General features: G+C 45.0%; 1 protein-coding gene across 1 annotated transcript in view; it reads left to right on the forward strand.

Annotated features, from left to right (window-relative positions):
- Positions 1-22,551, forward strand: part of nudt14 (nudix (nucleoside diphosphate linked moiety X)-type motif 14) — a 34,328-nt gene extending 11,777 nt beyond the window's left edge. Inside the window, exons 2-5 of the mRNA XM_042095645.1 lie at positions 5,569-5,612; positions 14,365-14,429; positions 17,411-17,750; positions 21,955-22,551. Coding sequence (XP_041951579.1) covers positions 5,569-5,612; positions 14,365-14,429; positions 17,411-17,750; positions 21,955-22,204 — 699 coding nt within the window. The 3' untranslated portion in view covers positions 22,205-22,551. The remainder of the gene's footprint in view (positions 1-5,568; positions 5,613-14,364; positions 14,430-17,410; positions 17,751-21,954) is intronic.
- Positions 22,552-23,033: the final 482 nt, after the last annotated feature.

Genomic DNA, 23,033 nt, shown 5'->3' on the forward strand with positions numbered 1-23,033 from the left:
TTGAAATACCACTTAGTGGCCTGATAAAAGGGGCAATAACAACAGCAACAGCATGGATGTAGGCACTCTCTCAGCTCCTTTAATGGCTAAGGCTGAGCTTCACTCCATGCATAGGTGTGACTCCACTCCTTGGGTGAGTCATAGCTCGCTTCAGTGGGGAGTTAGGTGACAGAGTGATGGTGGAGGATCCCGTGTCTGAGATGAAGGCATATAGGAGTCATTTTACTGAAGCAGAGTCGGCTTCGGAGGTTGAAAGCCTTGGGCGTTGTGTGGTTTGTCACGCCGTATTCTTGCCTGTCAGCATCCAGCTTTTATTCGAGACCCTATAGTGTAGTCATTGATTAGCGCTTCTTTTTTTGCTGCAAGTTAGCTGGAACTATTTCACTGAGGTGTGGGGAATCCGTCATTCCCTGAAACACGGTGTCTGCTGAGCCCGGGGCTTTGATCCACACTCATGTGTCCTTGAGCGTTGCCCAAGCGGAGCAAAGCACACAAATGGAGCTTTTCTTCTCCAGTTACTTCTCCAAACTTCTTAAAAAGGGCCAAGATGGAAGCGAAAGCGCTTTCGACGTGGACACTCCAAAGAAGCCTGTGCTTGTCCAGGCTGGTCCTTTGTACTGAGGTAGGAGGACAAGACTTCCGTGAAATCGCCCGCTTTTTACTTTTTTAATTCCCCAACTTAAGCTCTTAGGAATACACCAAATTTGAAACGTTTTGAAAAATACTAACAGTAATAAAGAAAGTTATTTATTATTGTAGTGACTTGGTCAATGTACATTTTGCATAGAAATAATTTAAAGATTAAAGTTTGTTTTGTGGTCTCTGATGAAATGCAGCACCATAAATGGCAAAATATCACAACACTCACAGTACTGAATGTTAATCTATTTTATTTTCCAGCTTCACACAGAGACTCATGTTTGCAGTCGTGTGATTGGTTCTGCATGTATCCCAGAAATCCGATCGATTGCTTGCTCTTTTCACCTTTCTCTTTGCATTGCAATTTTCTGAAACGTTTATGATTGCATTTTCTTTAATAAAACAATTGATTACTGATAAAGGCCATGTAAAGGTCTGATAATGGCGTTTTGGAGACCGATCGATGCAGAATTACTCAAGAGAGACTGCTTTTAAATTCACGAAGGAATTGGTCTTTGTTTCCCTCTACTGTTCTCCTCTCTCAGGGGGTCTGCCATCACATTCAGTCTTTTCACTTCCCACAACATCTCCTCTGACGGTGGCCACGTGTGTCACCTTACTGCAAGTTTTCGTCAACCTCTCCCTGGGTGGTTCTGGGAAAGAACGCACAATTTGCGCTGCGCTGGCTCTTTCAGATTATCTTGTCTCTCCCTAATCTGATTCAGTCAGGGTCTCTGCAAAACATATCTCAGGCCTGGACTCAGAGTGGCCGACTTGTGTATTAACAACATCCCCCCCTTGGTACTTGTTTGTTCATTGTGGGGATTGAATGTCAAAGCAAAACACTTTGCATGTATTGTAGTAGTTGAGATTTTATGAGCCCTGCGATCGACTTCCATGCAGACTGTCTTCTCTGAAAGTGTCTGTGTAAGTTATGAGTGTGGGCCCTTATGAATAAACATGTCCACCACCACCTCCACAACTATGCTCTCAAGTACATGCTTGTTAAGGCATGGTGACTTGTTATCCACTTTTCGCTGATCCCCTTTAGAGAATATTTTTTTTTTAACACCTACACAAATATGCTCCTATGACTATGAAGTGATGATATGGGCACATTCCCTGCCCCCCCCCCCCCCCCCCCCGTATGTGCCCCAGCAGGTGATATTTTCATCACCTTTGCTACCCTTTGCTCATACTCATAAAAAAGGCATTCAGAGCATGTTTGACGATGGTGGATGTTACTGTGCAATGTTTATAACAATACCAACAATGTTGATGAGTGTACATATTGTGAATGTGGATAATAGTGTGATTTTTGAATGTTAAAAGTTGCAATTGGTGAATAAATTCTTTTGAGAGGTGGATAAACTCCTATTTCTGAAATTTCAGAGGTGGATGAAGGGCGTTCACTTGCCTTTAGCCTCCACTACAACCCTGCTCATACCAGACTGTTCAAACTTCCTGTAGGGCTAATGCATGCTGTACACTGCACTGCTTGCCTGGATCGAGGCCATTTGGTTTTAACACAGTATTACACAGTCGTGGTGAGCGGGGTGATATTTAAGCTAAGAAACATTTTAATACAGCACAAGCCTCTCTCATATTCACACACACACACAGAGAAACACACAGTGTTGCCAAGGCAGTGTGTTTTGTTCATATTATGTGTATTGCTGGATAGTACACAGTACACCTTGTAAAGTAATGCAGATTTTTGCTGATCACTTGCACATAGCGTTAGAAGGAAATGTAGCTTGCACCCTGAGCACTCAACACAAGAAAGGAACTCCTATTTTTACCTCCCCCGTTCCCTCCAAAACCCTCACCCTCCCTCCAAAACGGCCTCACTTTCGAGCCAAAGCGATCCGGGCCATTAGTCCAGGTGGCGGCGTGGCCTACAGCAAACATGACCCTGCTGGCCCCGTGCCGACCACGCTTGACCTGCCACCCACCGCTGCCTGCGAGAGTGATATGGCCCGTTATGCGTGGACACTTCCATCCTCGCTCGTTTTAGCACTTGCGCCTCCCAGTTAATCATGCGCGTTTGCCATTAGCTCGAGCCCTGTTTCTCATTAACCGATCCAGCTAGCGGCCCAGGCCTGTTCAGGTGACGCCAGGCTCGACGGAGCATGAGGATAAGGTGCATTTTTCGAATGCCAGCTGCGAGATTTGAAGATGTTTTCTGGGAAGGGTTGCGACCAGCACAGCCATCCGTGTCTGTTGCCTAAGTGCCAGACACCTAGTTTAGCATTAGAGTAAGTGTCAGTTTTAAGATGAATCTTAATTTGTAATGATGACTTTTGGTAGTGTTTACACTAGACATGCTAGATGTGAATTAATGTGGCATGGATGCACCTCTTAGTCAGGAAAGTGCTTGTGTGGTATTGTGCTGGCTGCTTTGGGGTAAAGACAGGATTATTATTTCTGCATTTCTGCTTTTTCATAACGCCTCAGAAATAACTGAGGGCCCATCTGAACAAAAAGTAATTTGCTTGCCCCTGAAGTTTATTTATTTATTTATTTATTTATTTATTTATTTTAAATTAATTCTCTGGCGGGAAATGGATTTCTTTTGGATTTACAGTACCCTCCAGAATTAAGTATAAGTATATATACTCTTTTGATCCCGTGAGGGAAATTTGGTCTCTGCATTTATCCCAATCCGTGAATTAGTGAAACACACTCAGCACACAGTGAACACACAGTGAGGTGAAGCACACACTAATCCCGGCGCAGTCAGCTGCCTGTAACAACAGCGGCGCTCGGGGAGCAGTGAGGGGTTAGGTGCCTTGCTCAAGGGCACTTCAGCCGTGCCTACTGGTCAGGGTTCGAACCGGCCACCCTCGGGTTACAAGTCCGAAGCACTAACCAGTAGGCCACGACTGCCCCATTATTGGCACCTCTGCTAAAGTTGACTAAAAAGAGGAATATGAAATCCTTTTTTTGGAAATTGATCTTAATGCCTTAAGTAAAAAATGAGGAAATATCCAACCAACTAGAGATTGGCATGATTTTATTGTTAAATGCTCGTTTAGCTCAATGCAAATCAAACCAGCTAATAGGCTAACTGAAATAAAACCATGCCAATCTCTAGGTATGGTGAAGAGTATGTGATGATGTGGGGCTATTTTAATTCCAAGGCCAAGGGAACTTTATCAGGATGCATAGTATCCTGGATCCATGAAATAACTGGCCTTTACTGCCTGCCTCTATGGACATTTAACATAGGGGTGCCAATACTTATGACCCCTGTATTTTAAGGAAGAACATTTATTATAGTGGATGGAATCCACTATCTTGAAATCTCCTGGCTTCTTCTTCTTATTATTATTATTATTATAACCTTTTCTTTTTACCTTTTCATTATTACATTAATACACAGGATTAGATGTTAAAATCCCTTGTGCCAACATCCAAGGTAAAAACACATTCAGAAGCCCCTGCTCAAGTTTAACTTTAAAAAGCACACTACCCACAAATCCGCCAACAAATGGTCACAAGCACAATACAAATGGCCCATCCAACAGCAGTATATAGTATGCGGCATGTCATTGGGGTTATCAAGTGGGCACCCTCATTCACCGATGTTTTGTTAAGTTAGGCCCACGACACCTCATGAAGGCTTAACAGTGAAACCAGCGTCCTGGAGACACTCCCCTCCATGCTGCCACCATATTACCACATTGAAATATCCAGTACCCAAAATACTCTTAACCAGCCCAGGCATGGTCAAGGTTGGCTAGGTTGGTCCGTCCCGTTGATGTGGACTGAACTATCGCCATAAAAAAACCCTCAAGAATTAATGCGACTCTAACCGCTTAACGTACAGACATGTAATAAGAAATAGGGGATTAAAAATGTTAAAAAGCTCAATTTTCCCCCTTAGACTTCAAAGGCTGTGATGTCATAATGGCCTAAAGGCAGCTGCGCTTGTTAAGCTCCCAGAGTAGTTCCCGGGCTAATTAGAACACTGACACAGGTGTCACCTGTGAAATCAACTGTCTCAGCTTCTAATGCATACAATCTGGTGCTCCCTAAAACTACACATCCTGTTTAAGTGTTTCCCGTGTGTCAAAAGAAAAGTAACAGCCATATCTCATGCTTTGCGCATTATATCTCCAGAACGGTTTGACGCATGTGCTTCAAATTTGGTACAAGTGTTTGTATGACTCAAAGATGAAGTGAGTTGATGTTGAAGGTCAATGGTCAAGTCAATGAACACTGAGTGCGATATCTCAAGAATGCCTTGACATACATGCCTGAAATTTGGTATGAGTATTTGTATGGATTCAAAGATGAAGTGAATTGATGTTGGAGGTCAAATGTCAAGGTGAAAAACACCTTGAGTGTTATATCTCAAGAACGCCTTGACACACAAGGTCTTTTGGTACGAGGGTTTGTATGAACTCAAAGATTAAGTGATTTAATGTTTTTTTTTTTTTCAGGAATTTCCCCACCAACTTTAGCAGCTTTCCATCCACTATTGTAATTCCTTTGGCATTACATTCTAGTTTATTTATGATACATTATTCATTCACAAAGAAAATTGGTGTCCTTATAGGTTGGATATTTCCTCATTTTTTTTACTTAAGGCATTAAGATCAATTTTCAAAAGATGATTTTATATTCCTCTTTTTAGTCAACTTTAGCAGAGGTGCCAATAATTCTGGAGGGTACTGTGTACTGAAGCCAGATAACCTTCTTGGTGTGTTCTGACTTGATTTGTGTTGCTTTGAGATGCCAAATTGTAAGGTCAGAAAGGCTTCCTCTTTGCACTAAAAATGTCATAGGACTCCCTGGGTATTATAACTAAATTATACAGTAAATTATACGCTTTGGGCGTCTGGAAAAACACTATTTGAATGCAATGGGTTGTTGTCACATGTGGGGTTCACCTCAGGCTTCTGTTTTCTCTTTTGTCCACAGAATGGAACAAAGAAGTACTGGGACTTCATGCGCACCCACGATAGGTATGTATGCCATGAACTGTGATTCACAAAGGTTAGCAAATATGATTGCTTCCTTTACGGAAGCAATCATATTTGGAATTTGTGTGTAATTGCCATATTGATTTGTTTGTTTGGTTGTCTTTTTTTGAGCTAGCTGTGTGTGTGTGTGTGTGTGTGTGTGTGTGTTGGGAACCATTAGAATGACCCCCCCCCCCCCCCCCCCCCACACACACACACACACACACACACACTACTCCTCTCCAATCGCCCCCACCACTGGCATAAGGGTGTCCTTTGGTTTGCACCCATTCAGGACGCCGCCACTCGGCCTCCTCTTGTGGGTCAGTGCAGGCTGGTCAAAGGTCAAGCACCTCAAAGCCGAACTCCCTCTTGTCTTTGTCTCCTTTATCTCTGGTCGCTCCTAGGGCTCAAGAGGCCGCCCAGAAACATTAAAATGACCCCAAAACATCCACAAAACACCAAAACAGAAACCCTAGAGGGGGGGGGGGGGGGGGGTGGATTCCATGCAATCTAAGTGGGTTGTATTTTACTATCAAAAGATGTAGAGGTGAACACCCACGCAAACATCAAACACAATCTGTAATTGTGAAAAGGGAGAAAAAAAACTAGATTCATTGTGTGTCTTAACATGAAGAGGTTTTCAAAATGGCTACCGTGGAGACGTTTTCAAGAACGACACTTCAGTTATACATCTGTGCCTATTGGAAAAGCGTGGGAAAGATGTCCGACTTTACCGGCCTGGGGCGCGTTTCCCAAAACATTTCCCATTGCCAACCAACTAAGTTGCTAACAGGTTAGCAACTATGGTTTTAGGAAACGCACCCCAGTCTGTGACAATTATGGGAAATTCAAGAAAGTCAATGATAGTCGCAGCGTTGTGGCAGGAATCGTTATGTGTGTTTGGGTGACGGATTTGAACCTTTTGCGATTCTTTTTTCATTGTTGACGCAATGCAGAAAGCTTTTTCATTTTTAATGTTTGTGCTCATAACAAACTCCCCATTCGTACTAGACTCCGCCTGTAGGTTTGATCTACTCCGTCTCGTTCTTGTGAGTGCAATTGACAAAAAAGCAGGGAGGTCCGTTCCCAGCTTTAACGCATCTCTGCCTCCAGGCTCATGATTGGGGACCGTTCTTTCTTCCGCCACCTCAGGGAACAACAGGAGGAGGAGAGGAGAGGGGAGGGGAGGGGAGGGGAGGGGATTGTTCTATCCTCACATCATCCACTTCTTTTTTTTATTCTTGTGAAGTACATCCTTCCTACCTCCAAATTCCACTGTAACTCGTAAACACCCCCCCCCCCCCCCCCCACACACACACACACACACACACACACACACACACACACACACACACACTCACACACACACACACATTCTGATGTTCACAGAGAAAGAGAGAGAGAGATACACACTCGTTGCGTATAATCCATTGTTGCTGTGTCACAACAATGGCTGGCTGTAGTGGAAGAGTGTAAAAACGCTGGAGCATCAGGTGGCAGTGGAGCTGGAATGTGTCACCTCAGTGCCAACACCGGAAGCCACTCACCCTGCAGCAGAGCTTAATTCATGTAAAACACACACACACACACACACACACACACACACACACACACACACACACACACACACACACACACATCAAACATGGAGAGATCACACTGAGTTATAAACCATGACCACACATCACACACACACACACACTTACACAGAAACACACATGTAGGCCCACAAGACAAGCACTGTAGACCACAATCTCACACACACACACACACACACACACACACACACACACACACACACATCCATAAACAGGACAATGAGCGAGAGCGAGTGAGGGAGAGAAAGAGACAGACAAATTGGTCCAAATCTTTTTCTTTTTATTCTCAACTGTTTGGGGGATTTGGGGTTGTTTTAGTTTTTTCTTCCCGTCATCCTTGCAAGGTTAAGGAGTGCTGTGGGTGGGAAGAGGTAATCATTAGAAACTAAGAGTTATGGGGCTCTTCCTCTGAGGATATGGAACACTGAAATGGCCTTTTGTTCTCCAAAATCATATCTGAAGCCTGCCACTGTGAGAAAAAAGGGCCAGGGACATTTGTATGGGAAACATGCTCAAGAGGAGGAGAGAGAGTAAGAAAGAAAGAAAGAAAGAAAGAAGGAGAGAAAAATGGAGAGAAACCATGACATATTTTCAAATAAAAAGGGGTAGCAAAGAGTGAAAATGAGTAAATGAAAGGCAGAAAGAGGACAAAGAGTATGGATCTAGTGTATAGTCATTTGTGGGCTCACAGAGCGGTACTGCTGATGGAGCTCTTAGGGGGTGAAGAGCAAATGTTTTTTGACACCGTATAGCTGTGCGTGCGTGCGTGCGTGCGTGCGTGCGTGTGCTTGCGTACGTGCGTTTGTGTGTGTGTGTGAGCGCTAGACAGAGACAGGAAGATCATGGCTGAGGACATCTGAAAGTCTGAAAGATGTATTCTTATGCTGATGTGAGTGTTTGTGTGTGTGTTGCTTGTGAAAGTAGGTTCATGCCTGATCAGTCTCAAGTGTGTGTGTGTGTGTGTGTGTGTGTGTGATAGTGATAGTGTGTCTTTGTTGGTGACAAATGTGGATGTTTTCATTGCTTGACCATCCTGTACGTGACCAGGTCTGTTTACGTGTATGTCAAATCACTCTTGCTTTCAAGGACCAGCCCATATGTGTGTGTGTGTGTGTGTGTGTGTGTGTGTGTGTGTGTGTGTGTGTTTGTGTGTGTGTGTGTGTGTGTGTGTTTCACTATTTGTTCTCTTTGTTGACGGAGTGTGTTTGTTTGTGTGCTGCTGTTTTGATCGTGTATGGGAGAGTGTCCTTCTGACCATGGTGCTGGAGAAGAAAGGGGGAGTGTGTGTGTGTATGCTGTGTGTATGTTGGGGGGGTGAAGGTTGTTAGAGGAGTTGAAAGGTAAAGCCATTAAGCATAGCATCTGTTGAGCTCATTAGTGCCACTGCTGCAGGTCTTTGCAATGGCCACTGGTCCTAGGAGGGACACTGGATTGGTGTCAATAGCTGCTTGCGTGGACAGAAGCCCCTGGGGGGGGGGGGGTTATGTGTGTTTATCTTTGTCTAAGAGTGATCTATTAAAGCGTATGCAAGCAGGAATGCCTAATGCAACCTTGCAATACCCATCATTACTACAGGTAGAGTCTTTAAGATAGACACACAATCAAATGACGAATCAACAATGAAAATAATGGTTAGTTGCAGTCCTACAGTAGAGTAGCAGGTCAGGCATACAGTCTCTGGATGGGAGTCGAGGCCCCTCAGTTTTTAAATGCCAGCTAATGCTGGTACTGGAGCTGGTGGTCTCTCTCTCCCTCCCTGTCTTTCTTTCTTTCTTTCTTTCTTTCTTTCTTTCTTTCTTTCTTTCTCGGCCCCTGTTTTATCCCCGGCAGCCCCATCATCCCTCAGCTGAACCGGAAAGCTCCGGAAGAGAGCGCTGGCCTAACGGTCCGTGAAAACCATTGGGGGAGAGAAGTGGCAAGCAGCAGAACGCTACACGCTGGAGCCCAGTGTCGGAGCTAGTGACCCCCTTATCTCAGACACACACACACACACACACACACACACACACACACTGGTGGGCAGAGGTTGAGCGTACCTGTTTCGGGTCAGTTTAGAGACTTAAGGTCCAAGCTAGAGGGAGCCAAGAGACTCAGAGAGAGAGACAGACAGACAGACAGAGAGAGAGAGACTTTGACCCAATTTTTAGGACTATTACCCTTCCAAAAACCTTCCGCCTGCAAAAACCACTTCCATGAGTTGGAGAAAAGAAAACGATTTAAACAGTCTCCAAGCAGTGATAAATTGTATCCAGTGTATTGCAAAACCTGCGCGGGGCAGAAAAATCAGCTCTCACATTTTGCAATAAAGACCTGTGGGCATGGCACTGTGTAGAACATGCCACTGAAAGTCACCAGATTGTTTCGAGATGGGGCGTTTATACAGCACCCTCCATGAAGGTGACAGCTGTGATACAAAATGGTACAAAGTAAACTGAAACAGAATCAGTCTTTGAGCATGTTAAAATTCACGCACCAGGCAAAATTTTAGCCTGCCATCCTCTTAAGCGAGAGCAGTCTCTGTGTAGTATTATATGGAGGGTTGTTAAGGGTAGTAATACGTATGTCTGGATATGGGACATCCACTGGACCACCATCAGGAAAAAAAGTTAACGAAGCTAAAAAGGTAGCCAGGAAAACTTGCCTTCAGGGTTTCGTAGTGTGTCTCCTACCATCCTTTCAGAGAGGATACAACATCACATACAGCGCGCCAGTGTCTTTCATTAATGGCCAAGCAGGTGACCAAGTTTTGTTATTGTCGCACGGGTAAATAGGGACACAATGTTGTCAGATGCAACACTCTCCCTTAAGGATTAGAAAACAAAGGCTCATCAAGGCCATAGTGTTCTGGTCGAGACACCCTGTAGTGACGCCAGGCCTGAAGGGTCGAGCTGTACAAATTTTGAGGCCAGGTCTGAACCGAGAAACGGCTGCCTGTCGTAAAAGCATCTCAGTCTTGGCCCTCAGCAATGTGAGGCCGAAGTCCACCCATGGCAGATCCGTGTTGTATGTATAGTATAACAACCTCTGGGCAGACTGAAGTCTAATTGCCTTTTACGTTGCTAGCGAGATAGATAAGACCTTGCCCCCCTTCACCCAGGGGCAAATCGAGGACTCCAGGAGGGAGCCAGTCATTCCCATCCACAAAAATGTTACAAAACTCTTCCGTATAGATGCAGGAAGCTCAGCAGGTGGATTTAAAACGGTTAATCGAGGCCACAGCATTAAAGGAGCCAACATGACCACAAGCATTCACCCATCTTGGGTGAGTTTAAATCCATGTTACCTGATATGGGACAGTTCTATTTTACATGAAACATCGATCTGGATAATTCCAATAATCTTGGAGAGAGAGAGAGAGAGAGAGAGAGAGAGAGAGAGAGAGAGCGAGCCTGGGAATAAGTAGGAGTGTGGTGATGAGGAGAAGGAGGGAGCTAGAGGTGGGAAAGGGGGAGGATGGGTGGCGGTGGGGGAGGGGTACGCAAGAAGTGTGAGAGACAATCTTGTCTAGATAGAGCTCCTTAAAATGGAACAGAGGTCTCCTTAATCAGGCGCCTAGACTGAACTGGCTCTCACCAGTGGCCCTCGTGATAGGGCTCTCTCCCAGCCCCCGGCTCTTAACTGTGCGCATACACACACACACACACACACCGTATTGTTCCTGCAGCCTGCATGCTATGTGCTGTGCGGAGCAGTGAGATGTGAGATATTAGCTAACGTGGGAATTTTTGCTGCTCATTTGTCTTTCACATGTTTGCGTGCGCATTGGGGCACACGTGTTGTACAAATGTGTGTGTCTGGTTGTGCTGTGTTGCGTTTTGTTGTGTTGCATCACGGTGTGTGTGTGTGTGTGTTTTCGTCTTGTTGTGTTGTCTTGTGCGTGTGTGTGTGTGTGTGTGTGTCCGTCCAGGCCGAGTAGTAATCTCTGGCCCCGCTGCTTTTCAGCATGGGAAACAGAGGGTAGGGCTTCCTGGCCCCGCAGACGCATCCGCTTTCCCAACACTGCATCGCGGCCCTCCGTCTCCACTGCCATCAAAACAATCACACACACACACACACTCAATCTAATACACACACACTGAAATACACAGACAACCTGAAACACACACAATACACTTACACAAGCAAACACACACACACTCAGACATACTTTCATTCAAAGTTACGCACAGAGCACGCACACACACACACACACACACACACACACACACGTGCCAAGTTACGAACACGTTCATTCTCGGGCACATGCACTTCCTAGAAGACAACACAACATACAACAGAATTACAGCCAATTGTTAAGACCTTGGTCTCTCTGTGAAAGAAAAAATATCTACATATATATATATATAGTACAATACTTGGTACACAATGTCTGTTGTGTACACCCCTGAGCAGATATTGTTCATGTAGGGTTGCAGACCATTTTGTTCTAGAAACACCACTTGATGAAATAATGATTTGAGTCAGGGGTTGCGTCACATATTCTCCTAGCCTCCTTAGACAAGACCAGAACCGAGAGACTGAGGAGGAGCTTCTATCCTCAAGCAATCCGTATCCTGAACACACACAAGACTATATAAACTTTTTATTTTTGTATTTTTTTTTATTACACACTTGCACATGGACTGTACACACACTGCACTTTTTATTCTCTTGCTCTTTATTAAAATATTTCTTGATCTTTCTTTCTTCACACTTAACACCAAACGAAATTTCACTACATGCTTTACGTTAGTATTGCTATGTATGTGACAAATAAACCTCCTTGTATCCTTGTAGCTGTCTCCGTCTCGTCACGTCATGTCACGTCACCTTATCTGTGTGAAGCCTTTGTGTCTGCACTTGAGTCTACTTGACCCAAGCATCCAGATCCCCAGCAGCTGTCCTTACCCTTTGCCTGGAAACATGCCCAAGATACAGTATAGTGCTGGAACGATAACACAGGAGAAAGTTTGGTTTATCACCCATTTGTTTTTGCCCTGTTGAGGGATGGATGCATGACCGTCGGAGGGAAAGAGTCATTAAAGTCTTATTATTAGAGCTAAATAGATACATTTTGTGAGTGACAGGAAGTGATGGATGGGTGTATGCTGTTGAGTGGTAAATGGGTGTATGAGAGGATGTTAATGATTTTATTTGATTATTTCACAGGGTCGGAACATGTAAACTAATAGGGAAAAAAGGCCTGAAACAGAGAAACAAAAGTGTTCAAAGCCCTCAGTAATAGTGGGTGTGTGACTTCAACATTAAATAAATAAAATAAATAAATAGATTTTATTGTCAGTTGTCTGGGTGACCTCTCTCACCACAGAACCCTTTTTCGCTTATTTGTCAGCAAAAAACTATTGACTGCTGCTTCAGCCCTGCTCGGCTCAGCTGGAGAATTAGCCTGGCGTGCATCTGTAGGCCAGCGTCAGGCTGTGATGTCCCAGCATGCATCTGGAAGATTAGGTTCTGTCCCTCTCCACTCTGTTCTGTTGTGTTGTGTTCTGCCTCTCATCCCCTGATTGGGAGAGCCCTTAAAGAGGCAGGCCATTCAGGCTGTCTCCCTCCTGAGGAGTGAGAGCCGTGTCACCCGGCTGATGTGAGGGCTGAAGATGAAGGCTGGTGGTGGGAGATCAGATCTGGTGGGGTGGGGTGGGGTGGTGTTAGGGGTGGGGGTTCTAATCCCACAGATTGACGTAAAGGGACTGCATGAAGTGCTCTCTCTCTCTCTCTCTCTCTCTCTCTCTCTCTCTCTCTCTCTCACACACTCTCTCCCTCTCTCTCTCTCTAGATGGAGCTCAAAAAAGGGTCAAATTAATTCTATTAACTTTCTCAAACACACTTAAACCTTTTGCTTTGTCTTGAGGTGATATAATTGATAGACTAGCTTCTCTTACACACACACTGTTTTGCACACAGCATCCACACTGTCCATTCACATGTCAGTCCCTGAGCTAAACCAAAGCCAACTTCCAGAAGTTTGGCCATTCAGATTTCCACCTCCTCTCTGATTCATCACCCCTGCTTTTTAGCTTATCTCCGGGTTGGGGCTGGAAGCGGGTTTCCCTTTCACCCAATCCCAGATAGAGAGAGGAAACCAAAGTAACCGGACAGCATTTTAGGATGATAACCTGCACCGTCCTAGCAAGCTACCCAAACTTCTACTGATTCCCTGACCATTAGCTACAGAAGCTGCACTCCAGTGCTGGCTAATAATACCCCCACAGTAGTGCCTGTCCGCTCTAGAAGGTAGCGATGCCCAATTTGTCCCTCAACAACTCCCAAACGTTTCTGTGTTTGCAGGACTGTGTGCAACTATCCGAGATCTTGCTTAGAGAGATAAAACTCAAGACAAAGAGGTTAAAAGGGAAAAGTTGTTTTATTGGCTAATTAAAAAACGTAATGCACACTGCAGTCTTGACTACCTGTTACTGTTGGCCCAAATTCGGGGGCCCATATCTGATGAATCACTGAGTGGTGGTGTTCCTCTTATGTTTGACTTGGTTGCCTGCACTTCCTTCCTTTTTTAACCCAAGTCTCGTTGTTTTGAGGGAGTTTTTGCTTCTCCTGATGAAAGCCATGAGCTGAACTTTCAAAATGTGGATATGGCATCACTGGAAATATAAGCTAACATTTTCCATGTTTCTTAGACCTGGAAAACATACAATATGATTGGCCAAAGTTCAAATTCAGATGCAATATTGCCCTAGTAGTTACAATACAATAAACTATAGTGTAGTAATATCCTCAGTATTTTTGTAAAATTATTTTCAAAGAGGAACAGCTCACGCTTTGGAAATGCAGTTATTGTGCATGACTACAGGTGGGGGAGTCAGATCCCTTGCAAATGACCCGGTCAATGTGTGTGTGTGTGTGTGTGTGTGTGTGTGTGTGTGTGTGTGTGGTTTTTCAGCTGTGTGTGTGCCCCCACCTTCTGACACATCCTCATTACGAGACAAGTGCTATGAGGCCACATTGCATAAGATGAGTCAACATCATGACCTGTGTTTTATACGATTGTGTAAGCGGCTGTGTGTGTTGTTGTATACCGACATGACATGAGTTTTACAGGAACCGAATGGGGAAATTCAGACAATAATAAATGAATAACTAAATTACATTTCTACCTCCTTCTCCTCCCTCTCTCACCCACTCCTCCTCTCCTCCTCCAGTGTGTCGGTGCTGATCTTCAACACCACCTCCCACTGCTTTGTCTTGGTCAAGCAGTTCCGCCCAGGTATGTGTGTGAAAACCCCAGACCAAGGGAGTCTTGTGAGATTTCCAACTGCAAGACATTTTTTAAATAGTTTTCTCCCAAACAAGACAGCATGCATGCATAGTAACGGTATCTAGGGTGATGCATATCAGAGACGTGTAAAGTCAATATGTAAATGTATCTATGGTTCCAGATCACATTTTCTGCAGATATCACAGTAATATCCTACACTGAATTCTTTTGACCATAATAGTTGTGCATTGAAAAGTCGACCATGGTAGCTAAGAGGGAGAGAGGATGCTCAGAGTCTCTCTGTCATTTGACGACAATTCAAGAGCACTCTCCGGAAACCTCCCAGGGCCCGGTCTTATGTATTTCATTTCATAACAATCTCTTTACTTTTTTAATTAGCAGAAATTAGTGCAGAAATGAAGGGAAGATGCTTGTCCTATATTCACTCTTAAAAAGGCCCTCTCACGCTCCCTCACTTGCATGTTGGCACAAGCACTCACACCCTCACACACATGCTTGTGACACGATCGGAGGAGAGACACATTGCATACTTTTCCTCCTACCCACATTCTACCGAGTGATGACTCGTGGAGTTGCTGTTCGCATTCACACTTTATACCAATCATTGCACGCACGCACACACACAAGCTCTCACACACACACACACACACACAGACAGCGGTATGGTGAAAGTACACACACTCACACATAGAATGAAACTGAGAGCTGAACGTGTAGTCTTACTACTGCAGAAACTGCTCATATGTCCACACTAAATATTAATCGCACGTTTATGAATATTTTAGCTTTGTAAAGTGACCCTTAACATTGCCTAGTGACCCAGTGACCTAACAACCCCTAATGCCACCCGCACCTTCACCACCCCCCTTCAGAACCCTAAACCAAAGTCCTTTTAGGCAAGTCCCTCCACTCGGCGGCCATATACCAACGTTTTATGGGCACTCATCGGGCACAGTCTTTGGGTCGAACTGCGCGCGTGCGCAAGGCTTCACGACACCAATCTTGCTCCAGCGGCGAGATCACAACACATGATTGGCACGATGTCTTCACAACACACCATATGATTGGCTCAATGTATTCACATGTCGACGTTTTGCCGAGGAAGTGGTGGGATATGTGTAGACAACGGCCATATTGGCGTGACAAAGTAGCCCCATGCATTTCTATGGAGTATTTTTTGAGTGCTGTCTCCTCATTAGAAAGTCTCTGCCTAAACCTGCCGGTGGCGTGCGGGTCATCGGGACCCTATCGTTTAATCATGGCCGCCGTGACCTCTCCACTGATCTGGCCTGTTTGGTTTCCATGCGCGGCAACAATGCCGCCTCTCTCCCTCCCCACCCCAATGCAATACAATACAACACGACACAGCACAATACAGTACAGATGAGAGTCTATAGAAAACCGAGTGGGTGGGAGGGAGGGAGAGAGGGCGAAAGGGAGAAAGAGAAAACAGAACTTAGTGCCCCTGCTCTCGGCCTCGGCTGAGAAAACAATGGCCGCCGCCGCTACATAATGGTGGATGTTTTTTTTCCCTTTTTCGCGGCTTGTTTCGGAGCGGTGAGGGGGATTGTATCATAGGCTACGTGAGAGCACCGCGCTGCACCCACACCCACCCCTGACATCACCTCCACCTCCACCGCCTCCCACCTGCCTCCCCCCCCCCCCCCCACCCTCCCTTCGGCCATTGTTCCCGCCACTGGTCGCCAGGGACGGCGCCCCCGCTCCTCAGAATGGAAGGAAAGGCAGCTCATTGAAAAGGGACTTCTCTCTTTTCTATTCACTCCTTTTTTTTCTCTCTTCCTCCTTGTTCATGTTCTTTTTCTCTCTCCTCCTGCCCTGGGAACAATGGCAAGTGTTTCTTTTATTATTATTTTTATTTAAAATCAAGGCAGTGATGGTGGAAAGGGTAATACTTTTGAACACACACACACACACACACACACACACACACACACACACACTACCATGGCAAACAGTCTCAGCTATTACACCTCTAATCTGCATCTGAAACTACTTATGTATGGGATGTGATGGATAGGCGCTTCCTGTTTCTTTGTGGACTTGGAATAACAATAACCCAGATCACTGCTGTCCTGTCTAACATACCAGCTAGACTTAGTCATTAGGAAGGAAGTCCTGAGATGTTCTCATTAAAGCTATCAACAGAACAAACCAGTGGTAAAAGTATTAGCTTAGCCATATCAGCTTCCCTATAATAGCTCTGGCCTATCACACACCCTCTGTCTCTCTCTCTCACTCACTCACTCACTCACTCACTCACTCACTCACACACACACACACACACACACACACACACACACACACACACACACACACACACACACACACATTGACTCACTCCACTCACACACACACATATTGTCTCACTCATTCACTCACTCACACACACACACACACACATTAACTCACTCACACACACACACACACACACACACACACACACACACACACACACACACACACACAAGCACACTCCATCTGTCTCTCTCTCCCTCTATCTCACTCACTCATTCACTCGTGCACACACACACACACACACACACACACACACCTGGCCTTAATAGTACCATGGGTTATCTACCAATAAAACTGCTCCTGGGTGGTTAGAAATGGGGGGCAATTCTTTTAAAGCACCGAGGGTTCTGGAGACAGAAGTAGAAACCCTTAAGAAGAAGGAAGCTGAACACTGATTGTGTTGAGTAGATAGATAGATGGATACTTAATTACTTAACTTATTACTTAAAATTCTTCCTGCATATGTGCTTTAGATTACCAATAAAGACAAGGTTACAAAACAGGTTCTTCCTTCTTCTACACCACAATTGTTTACTGTACAGTGTTAAATTCACCATTAATTACTTAAATACATACACCATGGATAAGTTACAACTTCAAAGTCATATAATAGAAGTCAAGCATCATCTCTTCCGCCCTCCTCTCCTCCGCAGCTGTGTACATGTGTGAATGGGAGCGCAGCAAGCCCAAGCCCCCGGAGCCGGCCGAGCAGCCAGAGGGAGCGGAAGGGGCCGAGGCCGGCGCGGCGGCCCAGCCGGAGGCCTCCGAGGCTGGGGAGGGCGGCAGCGATGGCGGGGAGAAAGCGGGCGAGGACGCCGCCGCCGCAGCGGCCCCTGGCCAGCCCCCGGTGTCGGCCGGCGTGACCTACGAGCTCTGCGCGGGGCTGGTGGACAAGCCCAACCTGACGCTGGAGGAGATCGCCCGGCAGGAGGTTCTGGAGGAGTGCGGCTACGACGTGCCCGTCACTAAGCTGCGGAAGATCACCTCCTACAGGTAAGCACTCCAAAATCGCTGAAAACCCAGGAACAAGTCACAACTGCGCTTGACGCCATGGGGGCAGGCTTTATAGGTTTACAGACAGGGGAGTACGGTTAGGAGCGCCGTTGAACACAATCAATGGCTGCACTGATGGTGTCAGTGTTAAATGACACAGACTTGTATCTTCTTTAGAACGGAGTAAACAGCATTTTGAAACCTTTGTTTACAAGAAAGATGTGGTTCCTGTCGGGACTTACTTTCCCGATGATAACCGGCGTTCCATACATTATCCATACATTATCCCTTACACATGTGAGGCCTTGAGTCCTTTTTTTTGCCTTTAGTGGCCTGGTTCTTTCAGGTGACCTTATTGCAGGATCTCCCTAAGGTGGTCTGACACAGGTGACTGAAGGCAAAGTGGGGAGGAGAGAGGAGGGTATTACATCTTATCTGGTTTCTCTTAAGATGATGGTCTGTGCATGCGTAAACACAAGTGCATCTGCTACTTTACTTAAGCAGTGACCTAACAGAACCCTAGCAGCCTATGTAACTGAATGACCTAGCTTAACTCTGTCGCTATCTGTGAAGTTAGAGGCACATATTTGCACACACACATACACACACACACACACACACACGCACACACACACATGCACACATGTACACACACACACACATGTACACACACACACACACGCACACATGTACACACACACACACACACACACACACACACACACACACACACACACATGTACACACACACACACACACACATACACACACTGCACATGGATACTTACTTACGATCCCTAAACTCTGCATTCATGTTCCGAGGCATTTTTCCCGCAGGTGGTTTCTGTAGCACCATGTTTTGGGAAACATCTGCTTAAGTGGCCCTTCCAAAGTTCAAGCAAGTCTTTACAGACTCGGAGCAATTATCTGCCTTAAAAGGAATATCCACATTTACAATTATGTTTTTTTTTACATGGAAAATATTGGGCTTACAGTAAGAGCGCTTACCATTTGATTTCATTTGCATACAAAACATGTACTTTTAGTCTATGGGGCACACTTGCCATTTTCACGCCTGTGGAAGAAATTGGTCTAAATGTGGATAGTGACACTTTGAGTTTTGACACTATTTTTTTATTATGATGCTTCACTACTCCTGTGTTTCTGTTTAGAAGGTTTACTGTCCTTGTTTACGCTGCACAGTTCTATCCTGTTATCTCGACACACATCACTTGCCAAAGTCTTGTCAGGCTCTGCTAAATCTGATACTATCTGTGAAGGTCTTCTGCAGCTCTGTTGATATCTTACATTTTCTCAGCTCCTCAGGTGGGCTTGGCTTTAAATATCATCCCAGGTAAACCTGCTCTGTTTTGTGGTGTTTGACTGAAAAGTTAATCTCTAAAGATCTAAAGCCATGTATATTGGGACACTTTACTTGAAGGTATCTACATAAGAGTGACATGACACTGTCATAACCCTAACCCTAACTTGTCATGACAAAAAAACATGTCATAAGCGTTACTATGTCATAAACGTTTATGACTTGTTTATAATGTTTATGACACGTTCATAACAGTGTCATGTCACTCTTATGTAGATACCTTCAAGTAAAATGTAACCGAATATTGTTGAAAGATTTTGCCTTTTTCATGGTGATGTTGACCGCTCCCTCACTCACACACCCGTTTTAGAGCCACATCAGTGTAGTCAGAAAAAGCTTTTTTGGAGCTGTAATTCAATAAAAACAAATCTGCCAACACTTTGTTTCAATAGGTGTTTTTAAGTTTGTCATCCTGCTAACTTTAGTTCATATTGGTGTGGAAAGCAGTTTAGTTTGTATGCTGCTATATTTTCTAGTTTGGCAATGGTGTCATGTTTGAAACGTTATTTATGCTAAGTTGCCAACAGTAGCTCCTACCCATTGGCAGAATGTGTGAAGAGGTTTCAAACACCACGTAGGAGGAATTCTGCATTACCAACGGGCAGGCTTATTAAAAGTAAATACAGAGTTAACATGTTACTGTTTACATAGCAGTTCACCCATGAGACCCTTAGTTGAATCTCCTCATCCTGTTTTATGTCATTTGTTGGCATCATTTTCCAAACAGCGCTTAGAAAGGGACTATGTTCAGTATATGGTATAAATTAAAGGTCAGCCTGGCGATATCCTGGGTGTTGTACAGTAGATGAAACTGACTTTGATGGATGCGAGATGCCCAGTCCCCTATACTGCCACGATGCCGGAGGCTTCTCCTAGACCCCCCCCCCCCCCCCCAAATGATGGTCGGGGAAGAACAAGTTTCCGCTTCTTCTGTTGTTGTTGTCTGCACAGAGACCCTTTCCTGCTCCGTGGGTGGCTGTTCACCCCCTCCTCCACCTCCACCTCCATCTCTACATCCTCCTCCTCCTCCTCCTCGTCCTCCTCCTCCCATATACCCCTATGAAATGGTTATACCTGGAGGTGGGAGCACCTATGGTTCGTCTCTGTAACGGGAACACAACTGTTTAGCCGCCATGCTTCTGCGAGGCTTCTGCCCCCGGCCTCCCTCGGAGCAGGACTTCCACAAACACACACTTGACAGGGCAGAGAAAGACAAACCTCTTAGCTGTCTGCGCCACTGTCTGTGGGAAGAACCTGGGCACTTCCACTGCTGTCAAAACATTGCCTCTCTCTCTCTCTCTCTCTCTCTCTCTCTCTCTCTCTCTCTCTCTATCTATATATATATATATATATATATATATATATATATATATATATATATATATTTAATTTCTTTTTTATTTTTTTTATTTTTTTTTATTTTTTTTTTTTTTTTCTTCTTTCCCTGGAAAGGGCATCTCTATGATTCGGGGAGGATTTCTGAGAAGGGCTTTTCATGTTTTCTCATGTTCTGGTTGAGGACTTCTGAAGGGATTGTCGTGCGGTTTCTTCTCTTGGTCCTACAAGCCAAATGACACGGGTTATTAGTTTTTCTGAGTCAGAGGAGCTTTAGACTGAAGACGCTGAACACAAGCAAAGGAACAAAACCGTTTGCCTCATCTCATCCTCTAATTGACTTGGATTTGGTGCTTATTTGTAGAGGCTGATTGGGTGGTCTGAATTCACCACCGCAGTGGTGCTTTTTTTTTTTTTGCCCCTCCAGTAACACAAGTGTGAGGGAGGTGGGGAAAAAATTCTTTTTTTTTTTTTTTTTTTTTTTTTTACAAATATGATGGAAAGTGGCAGTCATCCATTTGCCAGCTCCCCCGAGCCCTGCTGGCTCTGAAGAAAGGTCTCCATGGCTGCCTCCATGACAACATTTCAGGTGAGGCAGTCAGACAGAGACGGAGACGATGGAGCCGTGGTGGCAGCAAGCACCCGCTGGTAGTGTAATGTTACCTGCTGCCTGTCTGTCCAGAGGTACCTGCCTGCTTGCTTGCATACCTGTATAGGACCCCTAGGGCTGCGTGCTTAGACCTCCTCATCCCAGCCAGGCGGGCAGCCGCCGTGTCAAAACACCCCTAGGAGACACACCGGCCTGAGCTGTTAGTCAGCCGCACAAGATGGGTGGATAGATGATGGCGGCTGATGTTTGTTTGTGTGTGTGTGTCTGTGTGTGTGTGTGTCTGTGTGTGTGTGCGTCTGTGTGCGTCTGTGTGTGTGTGTGTGTGTGTGTGTGTGTGTGTGTGTGTGTGCGCTTGTGCGTGTGTGTGTGTGCGCTTGTGCGTGTGTGTGTGTGTGTGCGCGTGTGTGTGTGTGTGTGCACTTTGTGTGTGTGTGTGTGTGTGTGTGTGGAAGAGGGCGTAGCAGGCCATGTAGCGGCTGAGCTCATTCTCTTAGTGTGCTGCTCATTAGGGACAAGGCTGAGCGGCAGACCCCCTGTGGCTGAGCTGTTAGAGGTAACAGACAAAACGCTGGGTCATCAGCAACACAGCTACGCCGGTGCACACATCGATTCACAGATTACAGAACAGAACATCTTACCTTCATGATCTTAATGCCTCATATTTAGACATTTATTTCATGTATATGTTTCTGTACCACAAACACAGACGTAAGTAATAGTAAGTAATAAACGAATAAAGTTAATTTGTTTGAAACAAGGTGGTCTTCCTAAGGTCCTACTTAAGGTCTACTTTGCAATATATCTTGAATGTTAATCTTCATTTTGGATAAAAGCTCCTGCTAAATAATGAAATAAATATAAATGTCCTATTCTCACAGGTCGGGTGTGGGAGTGACTGGTGCCAAGCAGACCATGTTCTACGCCGAGGTGTCGGAGGAGAACCGCGTGGGCGAGGGCGGAGGTCAGCCGCAGGAGGGCGAGCTGATCGAGGTGGTCAAGGTCCCGCTGCACGAGGCCATGAGCTTCGCATACGACGAGCGGATCCCCAAGACCATGGGCGTCATTTTCAGCTTCATCTGGTTCCAAAGCAATATGTCGCCCAAATACAAAATATCCACCAACGTGTAACGGCAGCAGAAAAAAAAAAAAAAAAAAACCTCCCTCACTCACCTTCTTCCCTTCTCCCCTCCCACCTTTAACTCCTCACCCCAGCCCCTCGAAACACTTACTGCACTGATATACCAGTCATTCACCGCACATACACACATGCGCACACACACACGCGCACACACACACACCTTCTTCCTGACATTAGCCACACTTCACTGTAAGTTACGGTCTGACTGGGCTGTCATTTGGCAATCATGTTGTACATTCAAGAGACTTAACAGTGGTTCAATTTTAGTTTCTTTCATTTTTCTTTAGCTGTGGTACTTCTGTATAACGAAGCAAAATATCAAGTTTGATGTTTCATACTGGAAGTTTCTTTTTCTCATTCTTTTTTATTTTTTTTTTTTAGAAAAACTGCTTCTATTTGTATCACATTTAGGTTGTGCTTTTAATAAGTCAGGGTCTACATGAAATCAGACTCCTCTTATGGTACATATGGTGAAGTGGCAAGATCTGGTTTCAGGAATGCATTAATCACTACGATCTTGCCAGCTGCACCTCAGCGCATTGATGTTCATCCAATTCAAGATTTCAACAAATTGTGGCACATCTAGTTTAGACTTGCCCAGGCATCTTTTATTAGACTATCACCAAGCCCAAAAAGCAAAGGTAAGCCAAGTACACAAGGTTAGTTGAAATCATAGGAACATATAGAAAGAGCCTTTTTGTACCATTGGATGCATTGTAAAAGCTACATCATTCACCAAGCCAGACCACATCAAGTTGATTGTTTTTAATAACAGGGCTTTTCCAGTATACTGCTCACAGTTGTTTTTGCAGATCTGAG

Source organism: Alosa sapidissima, chromosome 6 (genome assembly GCF_018492685.1).
Source record: "Alosa sapidissima isolate fAloSap1 chromosome 6, fAloSap1.pri, whole genome shotgun sequence".
NCBI classification, from domain to species: Eukaryota; Metazoa; Chordata; class Actinopteri; order Clupeiformes; family Clupeidae; genus Alosa; species Alosa sapidissima.